The sequence below is a fragment of the Amblyraja radiata genome, chromosome 3 (assembly GCF_010909765.2).
Source record: "Amblyraja radiata isolate CabotCenter1 chromosome 3, sAmbRad1.1.pri, whole genome shotgun sequence".
Lineage (NCBI taxonomy): Eukaryota > Metazoa > Chordata > Chondrichthyes > Rajiformes > Rajidae > Amblyraja > Amblyraja radiata.
Window position 1 is genome coordinate 78,718,263 of NC_045958.1, and position 19,308 is coordinate 78,737,570.

Here is a 19,308-nt window from a genome sequence, read left to right on the forward strand (position 1 = left end):
CCCATTCTGCCCTGCAACCAGCACGAATAACACTTCTCCCAAAATATAAGGCATCACCTGGTAGGATGGTGCTCAACAGAATGGCACAAAGCAAACAGCACAGTGGTAAAGGGCAAAACAATGCCACATTCGTGCATAATAAAATGTTTAAGTATATTCAGCAAGAAAGATTGTGTTGAGGTAAAGATACAAAAAAGTGAATTAGATCTTGAACAGAGGTTTCCAAACTCTCACTTTTATATATTTCGATATAGCATTAAAGCCTCAGGGGATCTTTCCAGAACTCAGCAGGTTGAGTGCACAACAATTGGATGTACCAAAGTACTTTTTAAGAACCAAAATGCAAAATATTATGATATGCTTAAATGAGGTAATGGTAAAATCTGAGCACTCAATGAATAAAAATCATTGGTTGCACCATTTTATGCATTTTCATATTTTCAAGATTTCCTCCGTAATCAGCTAAATATCACTTGCATTCTGCTTAACATGATATGAAGAGTGAAAAATGGGGCATGAGATTGACTGCGGTTTCACAGACAAGCTTGTTCAGAAAAGTGACATGGCCTCCCTACTCCATTTAGGAAACCAAGTTCCAAGATCCATCGCATCCATCTCTCCACTAATACATGAGAGAACAGTTAACATCAAATGCTTCTCTAGGATCAGCCCAAACTCCAATGGAAACCAGGATAAATATGAAAAAGCAACCAGAGCTCATGGCTGAGCAAATATCCAAGCATGTGATAGGAGCTAATGCTACACCTTTTCCAATCTCAATGCTTTCCATATTCATGGATACCCACACATTCTACCCATCACTTCCCCAGTTTGGGAACCTCTGATTTAGAATAAAAGAAAGAAAGTTTAAAGCGTTAGACAAAGAGGCAGGAAGATCAAAGAGGTGTCATGACATTTATTGAAAGCATGCTACAATTAGAGGATAGATTATCAAGGCCATACAAGTGTACACAACGAAAGAAATGGACCACTTTACACAGACACATGCAATAAACAACTAGAAAATATTATTTTTAATATTTCATTATCTGTGCATTAAAAACAAATCTTAACAGAAATGGAATCCATTTTGTTTCTTCCACTTTTGACACAAACTGCTTTACAAATGAAACCTGGTACTGTTGCTTATCAAAATATACAAGACAATCAATGTTTTCATATAAAAACCAGTTTGTACTTTTACTTGTTCCCAAAAAAACCTCATTTAAAAAAAAGTTGTTTAAATATTTACAGCATTTTCACTTTGTCTGCTGAACATTCTTACAAACTCAAAAAAGGCAGGAATTTTAAGAACAGATCAAGTACATGGATGAACAGGGTGGAAAGCATTATACCCCTGCTGGCAACTAAATGTCAGAAGGGAAGCAGCTTGAAGGAGAGGTTAAGTATTTCACACAAAATGTTACAACCTTTATCTGAACTGCCCAGGTAGAAGCATTCCAACTGCCTTATTTTAAACAAACAAACAAAAAAAATCACAGGTCTCAAACTTAGTTACACTCGATGCTGAATGCAGGTGTCATCCCCATGACTGAAGTCATACATTTATACGTCTGTGACAATTACCTAGAAACTTCATTAGCCTGGGGTACCAATGTGTTATCCAACCCCTTCTGTGCCCTGCAAACTTAGTTCTCAATTTGTAAAAGATTGAGATCTCAATACAAGTCACAGGTGACTAATCCGCAACAAATAATAAATTTCACTAGCATTTACAAGATGGTGCGGCACGTTGGAGGTGAGTCTAGTTAATTAATTCAGCACAGTCTTGCTCTGTTCCAAATGCTACAGTTCAGTATTATATAAGAAAGTCTTTTATGCAGCACCCTTGGGACTAACCTGGGGAATGGTGAAATCAGATATGCGAATTTGGTAAAATTCTTGCTCAGGGCACCAGATTTGTGGCGAGTACATTACCATGCAATTTCTGAACAATTCTTCTCACATACTTTTATGAAGTGGCTCTATGCTCAGCATGAGAGAGCTAACAAATCTGATTTAATACGTTAGTGCCCTTGGGTATTCTCTTTCAAGCCTGGTGCAAACAAAGCACTTCTACAAAAAAAGTTGATTTCTCATTCTCCCTCCTTTTACATTTGTAACTACATTCACATTTCTATTTTTAGGTTTAAAGATAATAACAGAGTTAAATGGGAGAGGGGAAAAAATGATTACTGAAGGCACATAAACTTTGGTCCTGTTTTTAATTCTCTGAAACCCTGAAATAAAAGCTGATATTCTCTACCTCATTATTCACTATTTCCTTTTGTCAAGCATGTACTCCTTTCAGAATTCCACTTGAATGGGACTAAAGTCTTGTATTTAATAAATCAATAGTTCTAACCATGGTTTAGTTGCAGCTTTGCAAAGTCTGTGTGGCTCTGAAGTATTCTTTCAGAATGGAAGAGTTAAGGACATGTTTTCTAGACTTGCAGTTAGTCCAGCGACCATTCAATAAAACAAAAGCCTAATACAAAATGCTGGATATTTAGCTAGAGTCTAACAAATTCACATGAAAACATGTTCAGAGAGGCTTTAAAGTACCTACACTGAAACATCCAAAAGCCAAATATTCCCTCAAAACAAAAGCCAACAATTAACATTTTTAAAATTAACAGCTACAGATCAAAATAAATGAAATATTTAAAGATAACATAAACCTTTAGCACACAGATAAGATAATGAAGCAATTTGAATTTTGTAGATCAAGACAAAAATAAGCAATATAAACAAAACTCAGGCATTTTAAATTAGTTAAACTTATTCAATTATGCCCAAAGCAGAGCTTCGATGTAGCACATTACAGCCCTTGGATAGGATGGAAACACGGGTCAGCAGTCTGCCCGAGGAGAGAAAATAAATGTGTAATTCCCATCTGTGTACTAAATTGTAATTTAAATCTAAGCATGCAGCAGATTTACCAACATTGCAAAATTGAAAAGAAAATCACCTAAACTCTACAATGACAAAAAGGTTCCTTTTAAAAGAACCAATAACACATATACTGAAGAAAATGCAGGGAAAGCCTATAATCTAATTAATAAACAGATAATAAGGCACATGATAATTAAACAAGTACACAGTAAATACGAAATTGATTTTTTCATATCTTCAGTGGTATGAAAACCCATGATGTTTAATTTCTCCCCGCCATGAAAATAACTAAAATATTTTGTTTTAAAGTGTGACAATCATGTAGATCTAAACCTGATTTTATCCCTCTCCCAAAATTGTAAACTTTTGGAAAAAAATTTCAATTGCTAAACCAGCCAATAGAGACCAATGAACGTCAATGTATGGCTGCTGATTGCTTGCAACAAACCTGCACTTTTCAAAAATTAAAGAAAATTGGTATCAATTGAAGTCAACAGATAGACAAAAGGAAAGTCACTCAAGTTGAGAAACCCCACTTGCGTGTTCCACTTAAATCATAAATCTAGGCATCTCTTGCAGGCATGGTTGGTCATTGGTATTTCAGTCTCTGTCTGAATACTAGCTTACCACAAGTGTGGTCCCAGTCTATAGAGAAAATAATTATTAAATTGTGGATTTAGAAAAGGACACTCTAAGATGGTGATTTTCTCCAAGGTCATGATTATGAAGGTCAATGAGAGCCTGGATTGCTTCTTCAAGACTGTCTAACTGGATAAGGGCCATCTTACGGTCTTTCCTGCAATATTAAAAAAAAAACATTTCAAGACAATTCAAATGAGATTAATATTTACAGATTATTTTAAAAACATCAAGCAGGCTGATTATTTGTTGCAAGAAAACTGGAAACTATTATGAATAGGCACATGTTACTGTTCTTTCCTGACCCAGACCACTAGATTGGGCAAGTGACACTACATGCAAGTTAAACGCTGTTCTTGGGACAAACAGAAGGTATGCAGAGTTATCATGTCCAACTATGCTATTCTTCATCATACTTTGGAACGACTCAAACATTTGAAACTCAGCATAGGCAATTCCAAGAGAAGCAAACAATCTATGAATCTGTTCTTGAACGAACCACTGACTTTCCAAACTGATGGCAAATAAATAAAGTATTCATGCACAATTTCAGATCAGATATTACATGCCAAATAAAATGTTTTGCCAAACACTCCTCAGCCTCCTGAATCCAAGGAATAAAATCCTAGCCTGTCCAACCTCTCCTGATAGCGCAGCTGCTCAGGAACTGGCAATAACCTGGCTGAGGGGTGCATAGAGGACAAGGCCATCCCAGGAGGTTTTCGCAAGTCGGTGGGACCTTGCCCTAAGAGCAGCGGTGGACGGGTGGCCGATGGTCCAGCCCGAAGCCTCCGACGGCAGGACCAGGGACTCGCGAAGGCTCGGTCGGAAGGTCCGATAAACCCACCCGAAGGCTCATCTGTCGGTGGGACTGGGAACCCGCCCAAAGGCTCGTCAGACGCTGTACCCAAGAGGGAGCTGGAGACGTCAGATGTTAGGAGAGCCGGCTGGTAGGAGGGTGAACCAGGGTAATGCCTCCAGCGCCTTAATGGCGGGCTGCAGGAGGCAGCCCTGGGACACAAAGATAGACGGGCGTGGAGAGAACAGGGACATTGATTTGCGGGAACTGCTCCAGTACATCTAGCACCTGGCCTCCCGGATTTTGGACTTTGAATAATGGCGCCAAGTATAGTGCCGCCCGCATGTGTAATATATGCAAACGGAATTTCACTGTTCAGTTGCATATGTGACAAATAAAAGCACTATTGGTTGATTAACAACCTTGTAAATCTTCTCTGCATTCTTTCCAGCTGAACATCCTTGCTCTAGCAGGGTGACCAAAGCTGAACAGAATACTCTAAGTGTGGTCTCACCAGCATCTTGTAACATATATCTTATACTCAATACCCTGACTAATTAAGGACAATATACCAAGAGCCTTCTTGATCACCCTGTCATTTTTCAGGAATTGCATACCTGTACTTCTGGATATCTCCACAACCCAGGGCCCTATTATTCACTGTGAAGGTCCTGCCCTGGTTTGACGTCCCAAAACGCAACACCTCGCACTTATTCGCATTAAATTCCATTAGTTATTCTTCAGCCCACTTGTCCAACTGATCATGTGCTGCTGTAATTTCTGATAACCATCCTCACCATCTATGACACCACCTACTTTAGTGTCAACAAATTTACTAATCATGCCGAATGGTCTCCTCCTGCACCCATTTTCTATGTTTCTATGCCTTGACAATCATCCAAAAATGCAGAGCTTTTGTTCGTTCAGGGCAAATTACTTAAATTCACTTTCAAAAGTAGTCAGAAATTTACACCGGGCTGCAGATGCTAAGTAACTGAAAGTCCTTTACCAACTTGGAGCATAAACCAGTTATAATTATCAATTGAATGACACTGGTTTATGAACAGTGGCAATAACAAATCTGTCACATACCATGCTGGATTAAATACATAGTATTAAGTAGATAAAGAAATAGAATTACTATTGACAACTTGAGCAGCCCATAGAAAATAGATTGTGAACTGCCAACAGCAAACACTGCAATTGAATTTTACCAACCACCTAGGTAATTTCACATTAAGCAACCTCAAATTGTGCATTGGGAATGTTGAACACAAGTAAACTTACAGAAAAAATTTGAAGGCTCTCACTGAGGATCCAGCACTCTCAAATAGGTTCTTCAGATCGTCCTCTGTGATTGAAGGTCTACAAATAGACAAAAATACCTTCTTACATATAACATGGAAGGGAGATACTTGCCAATTCATAAAAACATGCAAAATGCATTAGCAATTACTCTTTATATACAAATTGAATTTTTGGTGTGTCAAAAACCTTAAAAAAATGTTTTATGCGATTTCAAAAGCAGCAAATGATTTACAACAGTCAAGGATGATAAATTGTGTTATTGTCTTAATAATTCAAATTCAGGCTTTACATTCTATATACACAATATTTATAAACTTAGTTTTGGCTTACTGTACTGGTTGTATAAGCCACACATCAATTAATACAAGGTGCTTGTACAAAACAGGCCAAAAAGACCTAACATTGAATGATCCTTTTGGGTGGAGAGAGCTCCATTCCAGATCAAACCAAGTTAAAATCAGGCTGCGCATTACAAAGTGATCTTATTAATGATGATATTTCTGTCCACAATCTGCCTGAGCAAGCCTGAAGGACAGACAGACCTACTCCTGTTCCTATTTTAGAACTTGCAGAGTGGCATCATTTTGCAGGTAATAAATTGACCAAATTAAAACATTGCATAAACAAACAGAATTATTTCTTATTTAGCTGCTCACACCAATGGAATGTCTTCATATCTTCAGTCTCTTGCAATTAATCACATCTATTGGTTTCTCCATCAGACATCCCCTTACATTTAAGATACTCACGGAATGTTTGAAAGATGTAGGGTGGATGATGGAGGGAAAATATTCTGGAAGTTCTTGGACCCTGGTTTCTTGAAGCGATGAAGTGGAGAATTGCCATAATCCTTGGTCAAACCTTGGTCTTCTTGTCCTTCCCGAGGAAGCTGGACCATCTGATGTTTTGACAATGTCACACGCAATACTCGGCCATACACCTTCTGCCCATTAAGATGGCTCATGGCTAAAGAGAATAGAACTTTGTAATTGTAACATAACAATTAAATAAATAGAAGACACTGTATCCCTTTTCAGTACATGGTTTGGGGCATCATTGTTTTATTTAACTTGAAAAACGAAAATGAGGGATTTTTCAAAAACCCATGCAAATTTATTTTATGGTAAAAATTGAACACATCTAATAAGCCACCTAAACTAGTACCCTGTTTCGTGCTCAGAGCACAAAGCCATTAGAGCATTCATAGGTACAAACTCTACTTTAAATTGGTGCAACATCCTGCCTTGACATCCATTCAAGCAGTGCACTGTTATTTATTTAAATTGGTGCAACATCCTGCCTTGCGCTCACACTTTCAGTAATGAAACTTTGATCTCATTTGTACACAGCTGACTGAGAAGTGAACCACCAACATTTTGCCAGGTGAAAGGTTTAGGGTCAACATACACATAAGCACGCTTGCTCCTGGGAAACTCGAAATATTTAAAGAGGCAAAGAGTTACAGGCACAAAGCAGGAAAATACAAAGAAAACAATCCTAAGAGTCAGAATGAAATTGTAACCTGGCAGCAATTTAAGATATTACTACTAATCTTGGAGTTCAGATCAGAGAAAAAAAGATTGAAGGTTAATGCTTTTAATAATGTTGCCACATCTTAAGGACTATCAAGTTCAGCTGTAATGATCGGGACAAATAACATTTGATTATTTTTTTCCGGCATATCCAAATGAGGTAAAGGAAAACCATCAGGCTGCAGATTAACTATTTAGACAAACTGTTAAGTGAATTATTAACTCTTACCCAGTTGAGCTTGGTTTGCATCTGCCATCTGTATTAATGCATTTTCTTTTTTATTGAACAAGATCTTCACACGATGTACGTCACCGTAAACTCCTTTGGTTTGCCAAATTAAAAAAAAAAGGTTTTAATTTTGAATTCAGTGACAACTTAAAACAAAAGCAGCTTAAGTGGAAGACAAAACTGGCAGGATTTAAATAAATATTTAAACATTAAAGGACTTGTACATTTTAACAAATGCTACACTGCACAAAATACCAAGTTGATGTCATGCATTTAATATTTCGCAAAATTCATTGATAGCATAGGTGCAAGATTCTGTTGAATGAAGGATTAAAATATCAACTTAAAATAATGAAAAAAATTCATAGTAAAATAGCAGTGGAAATGGCAACATACCAAAGAGAATGAACAGCCAGTGAGGTGAAACCTTCTGCAGTAGGGGGAACAAAACAAGTCAGCACAAGATGGACCGGAGACAAACATCAAGTCCCCCGTATCGAAGAGTTTCAGCATTACAGTTGAAGGCCAGTTTGATCCACAGAGAATTCGATTGATCACAAAAAAAAGTTAAGTTCAAATGTAGTAGATGTGCCGTTTTGGGGAAGTTTTCAAATTTTGGAAAAATGATGGAATAACGAAGCAGGACAATGAAGGGGAAAAGAAAGAAACATTATAAAGTCAGTAAATAAATGTTCAAAGCATGTAAACGTATTCTACCTATCCCACTTACACCCCTCCACAGTCTACAGACACTTCTGTAGATGATTATACACTTATCCTAATTATTATCCCAAGTCATTTGTTGCTCCTGGTTTTCGGGCCATATGTAACCATAAACCCACCACCAAAGAGAAATCCAAAGGCAAGTCAGGCATATTATTTATGACTTGCATTTAATTTTCAATTGTGACCCATTCAGAATAACGACAGAAAACATGCAGGTAGATTTTTTTTTAAAGATTTGGAATAATTCTCAGCATTATAAAATTGAACACTGAAACTAGGTTAAAAAGGAACGAAGAAACAAAACGCACACAACTACATACAATTTATCTCACTAATTACTGCACAATGCAGAAATGTTTCCTATTTTAACAAAATATGTTTTTTATGTAGGTGCTTTAATTACAGGAATTGTATAATGCAAAAGTAGGCTAAATTTTGTTAAGCTCACTTAACTGTTAGGTTTGATCAGAAATCATTAGTGACAATTGTACAAAATTTAGCTCAATGGTTCAATTACATTTTGTAAAAAATATTTTTAATTACTGTAACCAAAATTTATTTCAATTTTAAATGTACAAAAAACTGAGAAATCCTTTAAACTAAAGGCATTGCCTGTTTAGAATATAGGAAATGATTACTTATGTGAATTTAGATGAACAGAAGGTTTAATTGTACTCAACTGTAATGAGAAAGTTACATTGAAATAAAAATGTGCGTGTGTCATCGGGATGTAACATTCAAATTCCAAATGACATGAAGTTTGAGAACAGAATATGAATACATACAAGCATGCACACATTTGCACAATGAACTATCTGAAGACTACCAAAAGGATTCATGAATATTTAATGTGACAATTTCTGACAAACCACTGGTTAGCATAAAATGACTGTGCATTGAGTGAATTCTTCGCTCCAATTTAATTTAACCTTATTGTCCTAACATGATATTTACTAAATATCATGCAAGCAGGCAGTTTTACATTTATTCACAGAATGTGGGCATCCCTGATAAGGTCAACATTCATAATGCCAGATTACCCTCACTTTACATTTAATATGGGAAATTCCCTAATCATACCAAAATGAAATTGCATTAAAAGCTTGCATTTGGACTGGTAGTACACGCACACTTCACATTTGCAGAATGCAATTTTGCTTACATTTGGCAGGACTTTGTCTACTTCACTGTGTTGCTAAAACATGTTGCATTGGCTGTTAATTTTCTTTTAAATTCCAAAATAAGTAAACTGTAGAATTCGCTAAAATCTCCCAAATATGTAGTCATGACTAAACCACAAGAACAATGACTTAGATTAATTGAACTATGATTAAAACACGAAGGTGCATATTTGATAATTATGTCTGTACAAATGACAATTACAGAATATCATCATGTACAATTCTACAAAGCATTGAGACATTGCGTTTTCTTGTAAATGTTTCATAGCCACAGATTAGAGAAAAGAGCATCTTCTGCAAGAACATAGCTCTGTTGTTGATTAGCATTGAGGACACAGGGCACTCGCATTTGTATTGGGTAATAGTAATTAGAAATCCTCGCTATAAGCCAAAAGTAAATGACTTCAGCAGTCCAAAAATGGCATAACCTATGTCCCAAATAAATTAAGATATCAAGTGTCATAGCATATCCTTGCAGCTCTTATTTGAGAACCCCTCACCAAACTGTTTAAATGACTACCGCCCCATAGCCCTGACCTCCACAGTAATGAAGTGCTTTGAGAAACTCATCAAAACTTTCATTACCTCCTCCCTACCCACCACCCTGGATCCACTACAATTTGCATACCGCCCCAATAGATCCACTGACGATGCCATAGCCCACCTACTCCACCCACTCTCACCCACCTGGACACCGGGAAAGGGGCTTATGTTAGACTGCTGTTCATAGATTACAGCTCAGCGTTTAACACCATAGACCCCTCAAAGCTGGCCTCCAAATTGTACAACCTCCACTTGTGCCCATCCCTGTGCAAGTGGATCCACAATTTCCTGACCGGCAGACCACAGGTGGTGCGTGTGGGCCATCACATGTCATCCTCCCTCACCCTCAACACTGGGGCCTCCCAGGGCTGTGTGCTGAGCCCTCTGCTGTATTCTCTCTACACCCACGACTGCAAGGCCATCTCAGACTCTAACATCATAGTCAAGTTTGCCGATGACACAGCAGTGGTCGGCCTAATCTCAAACAATGAGGCAGCCTACCACTCTGAAATCATCCACCTGGCAAACTGGTGTAGGGAGAATAACCTGGAGCTGAACACCTCCAAGACCAAGGAGCTCATAGTGGACTTCTCCAGGAAGCAGCAGAGGAGCTTCCTCCCCCTCAGCATAAACGGGACCCAGGTGGAGAGGGTGGAGAGCTTCAGGTACCTCGGCATCCACATCTCCCAGGACCTGACATGGTCACACCACCTCAGCAGCCTGGTAAAGAAGGCCAACCAGCGTCTTTACCATCTCAGACGGCTGAGGGACTTCAAGCTCCCCCTCAGGGTGCTCAAGAACTTCTACACCCATACTGTGGAGAGCATCCTGAGTGGGAGCATCATCAACTGGAGGGGGAACACCACCAAGAGGGACCAACTGGCTCTGAGGAGGGTGGTTCGCTCAGCTGAGCGGACCATCAAAACCACCCTTCCCAACCTGCAGGACATCTACACCAAGCGCTGCAGGCCAAGAGCCAGGAGGATTATCCAGGACCACACTCACCCCAACAACAGACTGTTTTCCCTGCTGCCCTCAGGGAAACGGTACCGGCTGCTCAGGGCCAACACGGAGAGAATGAGGAGGAGTTTCTTTCCCCAGGCCATGAGACTGCTGAACGAGTACTGGAGGACTGAGTGTCGCCACACCCCCCCCCCGCCCCCCAACGCCCAAACCCTCCTCACCAGCACCTGCACCCCCGCCCAAACCCCCCGCCCCGCCTCACTACCATCAAACACACACACATGGGACTGAACTGGATGGAACATGCTGTCATCACAGGTGTTCCACGGCACTTGTCACTTTGCTTGTAACAGCACTACTTGTTATGTGGTATATTTATGGGGTATGTGTTATATGTGGGTATTGTTTTATGTGGGTTATGTGGTATCTATGGGGTACATATTTATTATGTGTTATATGTGGGTATTGTTTTATGTGGGTTATGTGTAAGTGGGGAACCATGCACAACTGGACAGGCACTTAAGCATTTCACTACTGGTTATACCTGTATAATTGAGTATGTGACCAATAAACTTGAATTGAATTGAAATGAAACCCTAATTACTCCAAATGAATAGCAGAGCTATGGTTATATTATTCTAAACTCGTATTGCTTTGTAATTAGCAACATTATAGACTACAAATCCAACATGCAAATATGAAAGTAAATTATCACTTCTCTAAAATCATTATAAAATAACATGTGAAAGAATGGATACATTACAATTCCTAATGATGGCACCAACCTCAGGGTTTAGGTTGCTGACCAGCAAAACTGAATTTCCTGCTGGGCCCATTCCATGCATTAGCCGACCACCAACTGCAGCGTGTTGAAGGCCAAGATGCCCAAGACCTCCATGCATCCCTTGAACAGATAGGCCTGGAAACAGCAATAACGTTGGCATTAACCATGGTAGGTGCACAAAGAACAAATCCCCATCAAAATGAGATTAGTACAAAGACTAATTTGAGATGGCTGGATGCAAAACCACAATATTTCCAACAAAGCTTTATATTCTCTAACAAATAATTCTTCCACACCTTAAAAGCCGTTGATTCAATGGAATGCCTACTTTTAGAAGCGCATTCAGTCCCATAAGATGATTAACATCCAAGTCTACTGTTGGAAAACAAGCAGCTGCAAAAATCAAAATAAAACCTCTCAAACATGCATTTAATGAGAAATACAGGAAAATGTTAAGGGAAAAGGCAAAAGTCTAACAAGGCAACTATAATCTCCCCTCCAGCATTCAACAACAACCAAAGTTTTAGTGAATGTTTGGTTAGAAATTCAGCTCTTTAAAGCTGTTATCAGGTTCCCTCGGCAGTCCAGTTTAAAGGCGAATGATTATTACTGTAATAATCTGCTAATTCATTGGAAGGTTATTATCATCCAAGACATCATACTGACCTGCTTGTGGGAAGCCAACAGCAGGACCAAATCCACCAGCACCATAAGGATTTGAGATGATACCTGGTGCACCTGGCAAAAGTTAATTTATTATAGTTAGTGCCATTTTACTGCATACTCTATTTTAAATTCTTGAGTCCTCCGTCTCTTTTGGAATTGATGCCCCAATATTGTTTCTCCCCAAATCTCTCCCCAAATACTTTGTTCAAATTTCCCCTTATGAATCGAGTGGCTATTTGCAACTTGTCACAGAAGTTTACATGTGCAATCACTGTGTTACTAGCTAACACTGCATTTTTCAAATGAAAGGAAACTTTGGGGCCACGTACAAAAGATCATGCCCGTATTGTATTTAGTTATCGCACTCAATTAAATGAGCATTTAATTCAGCTACATGAAAATAAGTTCCAGGAGCAGAATTAGGCCATTCAGCCCATCAAGTTTACTGTCATTCAATCATGGCTGATCTATCTTTCTCTCTTAACCCCATTCTTCTGCCTTCGCTCCATAACCCGACACACTTGCTAATCAAGAATCTCCACCTGAAATCCGCCTTTGAAAACACGATTACTCTACACCAAGTGAAAATAAACTCATTTAGTTTGATAAATAAGTAGATTTACTCCAGAAGGGGAGCTTTGTTGCCAACTTATCCTTCTACCCTATGATGAATTTTCGGTACTACGAGATTATTCAGGTCACGTTCACCTACCCAACCTCTTCAGCTAATTCAGTTTAGACTTCCACCAACATGTCTCCTGCTGCACCAGAGGACCAAACACTCTCGACCACTGCTACACGACCATCAAAGACACCTATCGCTCTATCCCTCGCCCTCACTTCAGTAAATCCGACCATACTGCGGTGCTGCTTCTTCCTGCCTACAGGCAGCAATTGAAGAGCGCACCCAGAGCTGTAAAGAGCTAGTCGGGGGGGGGGGGGGGAGGCAGGGGGTCAGTGGAACAACTCCAGAACCATTTGGGGTCTGCAGACTGGGCAATGATCGGCAACAGACCCGAATGAATATGCCACAGTCGTTACAAACTTCATAAAGAAATGTGTTGAGGACTGCATCCCAACAAAAACCTTCCGAGTGTTTCCTAACCAGAAGTCTTGGATGAACCATGAGATCCGCATTCTTCTGAAGACCAGATCCCAGTCATTCAGGTCTGGCGATGCAGAGGTCTACAAGAAGCCCAGATACGACCTTGGTAAGGCCATCAAAAAGGTCAAAAGGGACCTGCTTTAAGCTGAAGGATGAGACGGATGTTCGGCAACTGTGGCAGGGCTTGAATGCAATCACCTCCTACAAGGTGAGATCATGAGGCAGCTAAGCATCACTCCCTGACGAGCTTAATGCGTTTTACGCACGCTTTGATAGGGAGAACACTGATGTGCCTTCACGAGCCTCCATCCCGAGACGTGATGGCATTTCGGTCAGTCGCAGAGGCCGATGTCCGAAGATCCTTTAGAGGGGTGAACCCTCGGAAAGTGTCTGGACCTGATGGTATACCCGGTCGTGTTCTAAAATCCTGTGTGGACCAACCTCTCACTTCTGAGGTCTGAGGTTTCCACCTGCTTTAAAAGGGCATCAATAATACCGGTGCCCAAGAAGAGCAAAGTGATGTGCCTCAATGACTATGGACCAGTGGCACAAACATCTGTGGTGTTGAAGTGCTTTGAGAAGTTGATCATTGCGCAAATCAACTCATAAGCTAGATGCAGGAAAAATGTTCCCAATGTTGGGCGAGTCCAGAACCAGGGGCCACAGTCTTAGAAAAAAGGGGAGGTCATTTAAGACCAAGGTGAGTAAAAAAACTTTTTCTCCCAGAGAGTTGTGAATTTATGGAATTCCCTGCCACAGAGGGCAGTGGAGGCCAAATCACTGGATGGATTTAAGAGAGAGTTAGTTAGAGCTCTAAGGGGCTAGTGGAGTCAAGGGATATGGGGAGAAGCCAGGCATGGGTTATTGATAAGGGACGATCAGCCATGATTACAATGAATGGCGGTGCAGGCTCAAAGGGCCGAATGGCCTCCTCCTGCACCTATTTTCTATGTTTCTATGTATACCTCACCAAGAACCTGGACCCACTGCAGTCCGCTTACCGCCACAACAGATCAACGGTGGATGCGATCTCACTAGCTCTGGACCTCATGGACAACAAAAACTCATATGTCAGGCTGTTATCCATTGACTACAGCTTGGCATTTAATACCATCATCCCCTCCAAGGTGGTTACCAAACTCTCAGATCTGGGTCTCTGCGCATCCTTCTGCAATTGGATCCTCAACTTCCTCAATCATAGACCACAGTCTGTCCGTATTGGTGGAAATGTGTCATCCTCGATAACAATCAGCTCATGAAGCTGCGTGCTCAGCCCCCTGCTGTACTGACTCTATACTCATGACTGCGTAGCCGGTCATAGTGCGAACTCCATCATCAAGTTCGCCGATGACACCACTTGTGGGACGGGGCGTATCACTGATGGGGACGAGTCAGAGTATAGAAGTGAGATCAACCAATTGACCAAATGGTGCGAGCACTCACCAATGGCTCTCAACACCAGCAAAACCACGAAACTGATTTGTGGACTTTGGAAGGGGTAGGATAGGGACCCACAATCCCGTTTATATCAACAGGTCGATGGTAGAAAGGGCCAAGAACTTCACATTCCCGGGCTTGCATATTTCCAAAGATCTCTCCTGGTTCCAGCAAACTTACATCAGCGCCTCCACTTCCTGAGAAGATTACAGAGAGTCGGTATGTCAAAGAGGACTCTCTCGAACTTCTACAGGTGCACAGTAGAGAGCATGCTGACCAGTTGTATCGTGGCTTAGTTCGGCAACTTGAGCGTCCAGGAACGGAAAAGGCTGCAAAAAGTTGTAAACACTGCCCAGGCCATCACCGGCTCTGACCTCCCTACCATCGAGGGGATCGATCACAGTCGCTGCCTCAAAAAGGCTGCCAACATCATATAAGGGCCCACACCATCCTGGCCACACACTCATCTCTCCAATGCCTTCAGGTAGAAGGTACAGGAGCCCGAAATCTGCAACATCCAGGTTCAGGAACAGCTTCTTCAAGTCAAGTCAAGTCAAGTCAAGTCAAATTTATTCGTCACATACACATACGAGATGTGCAGTGAAATGAAAAGTGGCAATGCTCGCGGACTTTGTGCAAAAAAACAAACAAACAAACAACCAAACAAACTACAAACAGAATGGAACAGAATCACATATTCTTTTACATATTAAATATTGTGGGCGGAATGAAAAAGGGAAAAAAAACTGCAATTTACAAGAAAGCAGTAGAGTGGTACAGTAAAGTTAGTCCCTGGTGAGATAGGAGTTTACAGTCCTAATGGCCTCAGGGAAGAAACTCCTTCTCAACCTCTCCATTCTCACAGCATGGCAACGGAGGCGTTTGCCTGACCGTAGCAGCTGGAACAGCCCGTTGCAGGGGTGGAAGGGGTCTCCCATGATCTTATTGGCTCTGGAGTTGCACCTCCTGATGTATAGTTCCTGCAGGGGGGTGAGTGAAGTTCCCAAAGTGCGTTCGGCCGAACGCACTACTCTTTGCAGAGCCTTCTTGTCCTGGGCAGAGCAATTCCCAAACCAGATTGTAATATTTCCGGACAAGATGTTACCCACAGACGCTGAGTAGAAGCACTGGAGGATCATCGGAGACACTCTGAATTTCCTCAATTGCCTGAGGTGGTAAAGGCGCTGCCTTGCCTTACTCATGAGTGCTGCAACGTGTGATGTCCATGTCATATCCCCAGAGATGTGGACTCCCAGGTATTTAAAACAGCTCACCCTATCCACAGTATCAGGAATGAAGATTGTTCCCGATGTTGGGGAAGTCCAGAACAAGGGGTCACAGTTTAAGGATAAGGGGGAAATCTTTTAGGACCGAGATGAGGAAAACATTTTTCACACAGAGTGGTGAATCTCCGGAATTCTCTGCCACAGAAGGTAGTTGAGGCCAGTTCATTGGCTATATTTAAGAGGGAGTTAGATGTGGCCCTTGGGGCTAAAGGGATCAGGGGGTATGGAGAGAAGGCAGGTACAGGATACTGAGTTGGATGATCAGCCATGATCAAATTGAATGGCGGTGCAGGCTCGAAGGGCCGAATGGCCTACTCCTGCACCTATTTTCTATGTTTCTATGAATCCCCATTTATCCTCAATGGTGTGTATGTCCTCGGATGATGTGCCCTCCTAAAGTCCACGATAAGCTCCTTAGTTTTTTTGATGTTCAAGAGGAGGCTGTTGTCCTGACACCAGAGTGTCAGATCAGCCACCTCCTCCCGGTAGGCCTTCTCATCGTTGTCTGAGATCATGCCCACCACCACTGACATCAGCCACCGCCATTCCCCACTGTGCCATTCCCTACAGCTATCAGACTATTAAACACAACTTCAAACAAACTCTGAACTATAACAGCCTACTGCACTTTATCTGTTTATTTATGTGTATATATATGGTCTATGGTATATAGACACACTGATCTGTTCTGTACTGGTTGTGAAACAATCACATTTTTATGAAGTACAGTTCACCTGTACCAAGATTCTTATTGGAATGAAAATACCAACTTAATTGTGCTTCGTGTATTTTTCAATCAAATCAGACATTGACACGTGCCGGAGTTCTCTAACTGCAGACATATACAATAATGGAATACAAGTCAAATAAATAATTTCAACCTCTCAACTATAACTAAACTATAAACCTGTAATGCACTCAGTTTCTAACTGGTTCAGTTGGTGCACACTCAAGCAGTTACCCATTCTCAATAGATCTAGCCCCAAAACATGCAAATAATTCACAAATAGTTTTCTTGGCTATCATCCCTATTGTACTACCTCAGTTGAATAGAAATTAGTTTCTCTTGAAATCAAATTCCGTATAAATATCTAATGTCTCAAAGAACTTTAAATGGGGGGGGGGGGGGAGATTTCCTCCGGAAAAACACACAAAAATTTGGATTGGAACACCAATTACAAGAAAACCCAATGGTCGCAAATAAAGGGTTGCCTGTATTTTCAAATGTCCTGCCTCTTACATTCTTTGGAAAGTATTACTAACCAATGCCACTAATGCTTCAATATACAATCAACAATATTGTACAAAGAGGAAATAAAACGCTGACTTGGGATATTCACCATCTAATTCAAAGAGCAACGCACTTGTTGATGCAATGAAGCTCAAATAATGAAAAATGTACCACTTGCTATCCTTATTTTTGAACAATTCAGTGTAGATGATCTGCACATATTCAATGGTTTAGTGCAGGGGCAGCATAAATGATCAATACTCCACAAATCATTTGTCAACTGTGAACAAAATGTAATTTCAGTACAAGTATCTTCAATTCATAATTTGTCTCTTGACACATCCAAAAATATGAATCAGTTCAAATAACTTAATTGATATATTATGCTATTCCTCTTCTATCAACTACAATAAACAAGGTCAAACAATTATCTATGCGCAGTCATTTAGTTATTATGAAGTCTGCGTTTATACCCAAAATTAAGCAGAAACATTTACATTCTAGTTGCAGATTAAGAATTCTTCCTTCAGAGTAACATTACTTACAGTAGGTCAAGCAATCAGATGCAATTCCAGGGCAATAGCATCTGAAAAAACTCAATTTAAAAGTTCATTGTTTCCTTTGGGAGAAACACTACACTCAACAGGTGTCATAAAAATCAGTATTGATACTGATCATGAGGATGCTACCAGCATTTCCAGATACAGATTATACATTAAGCTCTGTAAGAAATTGAGAGGCACGGGTTTCTGAGACAGCAACAGGTCAAGGGGAAGTTAGCATTGATTTAGGTGGATTAATTTACTCGAGACCATTCTGCTCATTATGCCTTTACCAGCCTTCTGGAAATATTACCCATTCTTATAGCACTAATATTGTTCTCTTTCATGATTTTTTGTTCATTTAGATAAGGAGTCAAGATTTTCCCCAAGTTAGCATTGAATTGGCTTTTGCATCTCTTCGGGGATTGCATGGTGAAGATCATTTAAAAATCTTAAACAATCCAAAATTTCACATACTGATGCCAACTGCATCCCATTTAATAATTCTCCAGATTGCTGGCAATTGTCCTGCCTAAACCGATAAAAATGAAAAGAATGTGCAATGCTAATAAATCATCAGGATTGTTTGATGAGCATAAGGGATCATCAAAAGAAATTACCTGTCATTATGTATTTACCTAGAAGTGAAGTTTCCTTACCAAAAGCGGCGGCCACAGGAGCATCAATAGACTGGCCGTCGCCGGAAGGAAGATCAAGGCGTGTAAAGTCTCTGCTTTTGTCATTGTTGTATTTAACATTAAGGCTAGTCAACTTTGAGAACTCTATACGTAAAGTACAGCAAGCATTGTAGATATTCTGCCCATCCAAAGCCTGAAGTCAAAGAGGAACAGCAAAATACATCGTTATTTTTCTTTGCTGATGAATGCAATAAGCCAGAGTTCGTTAAATCCCATTCATTTATTTTATAAACTATACAAATGACAGGTGCAATAAATTTAACTTTTTCTGCTGGTTATGGCTATTGTTACAAATGAATATAGGCTGTAATGCTACACCAGACTGAAACTTTGCAAGGCATTTATTTCAATTAAAAATACTTAAAATAAAATTTTACTAACAACTAACCAAAAAATTATCTCCTTCACTTTCATTTAAACCCATACATACTATATAATTTAAGGAAACAAATCAGTTAGCTCCCACGGCATTCCACTCAATTTGAGAACAATAGTAAAAAGTGCAACTTAATATTTAAAATGAATTAAATATACTGAATTTAAAGATGTGGCAATAGACATGATGGAAACCATTGAGCTTCAAACCCACCATATCAACACTTTTGCTCAGTTGATAAGTTGAATCTCAGATGGGGACATTACAAAGCACCAAGCACATGGATATTTTGGTCCAAAAGAATATAAATATAAATAGACAGACACACATCCACACAAACCATCATCGGCAGTCACTCGTAACGAATA

The 19,308-nt window shown here is 40.1% G+C and overlaps 1 protein-coding gene across 4 annotated transcripts in view; it reads right to left on the bottom strand.

Moving 5' to 3' along the window:
• Positions 1–1,006: 1,006 nt before the first annotated feature.
• The window catches only part of ptbp3 (polypyrimidine tract binding protein 3), a 73,242-nt gene continuing 54,940 nt past the window's right edge, over positions 1,007–19,308 (bottom strand). For 2 of the 4 annotated variants that reach the window (XM_033018178.1, XM_033018179.1), the window contains 8 exons: positions 18,526–18,697; positions 12,266–12,337; positions 11,601–11,734; positions 7,799–7,832; positions 7,403–7,495; positions 6,391–6,607; positions 5,621–5,698; positions 1,007–3,691 (listed from right to left, as the gene is read on the bottom strand). In XM_033018178.1, the coding sequence (XP_032874069.1) occupies positions 3,559–3,691; positions 5,621–5,698; positions 6,391–6,607; positions 7,403–7,495; positions 7,799–7,832; positions 11,601–11,734; positions 12,266–12,337; positions 18,526–18,697 (933 nt within the window). In that variant the 3' untranslated portion in view covers positions 1,007–3,558. Of the gene's footprint in view, positions 3,692–5,620; positions 5,699–6,390; positions 6,608–7,402; positions 7,496–7,798; positions 7,833–11,600; positions 11,735–12,265; positions 12,338–18,504; positions 18,698–19,308 lie in introns of all 4 variants that reach the window. The other 2 variants (XM_033018177.1, XM_033018181.1) reach the window with 1 other exon arrangement.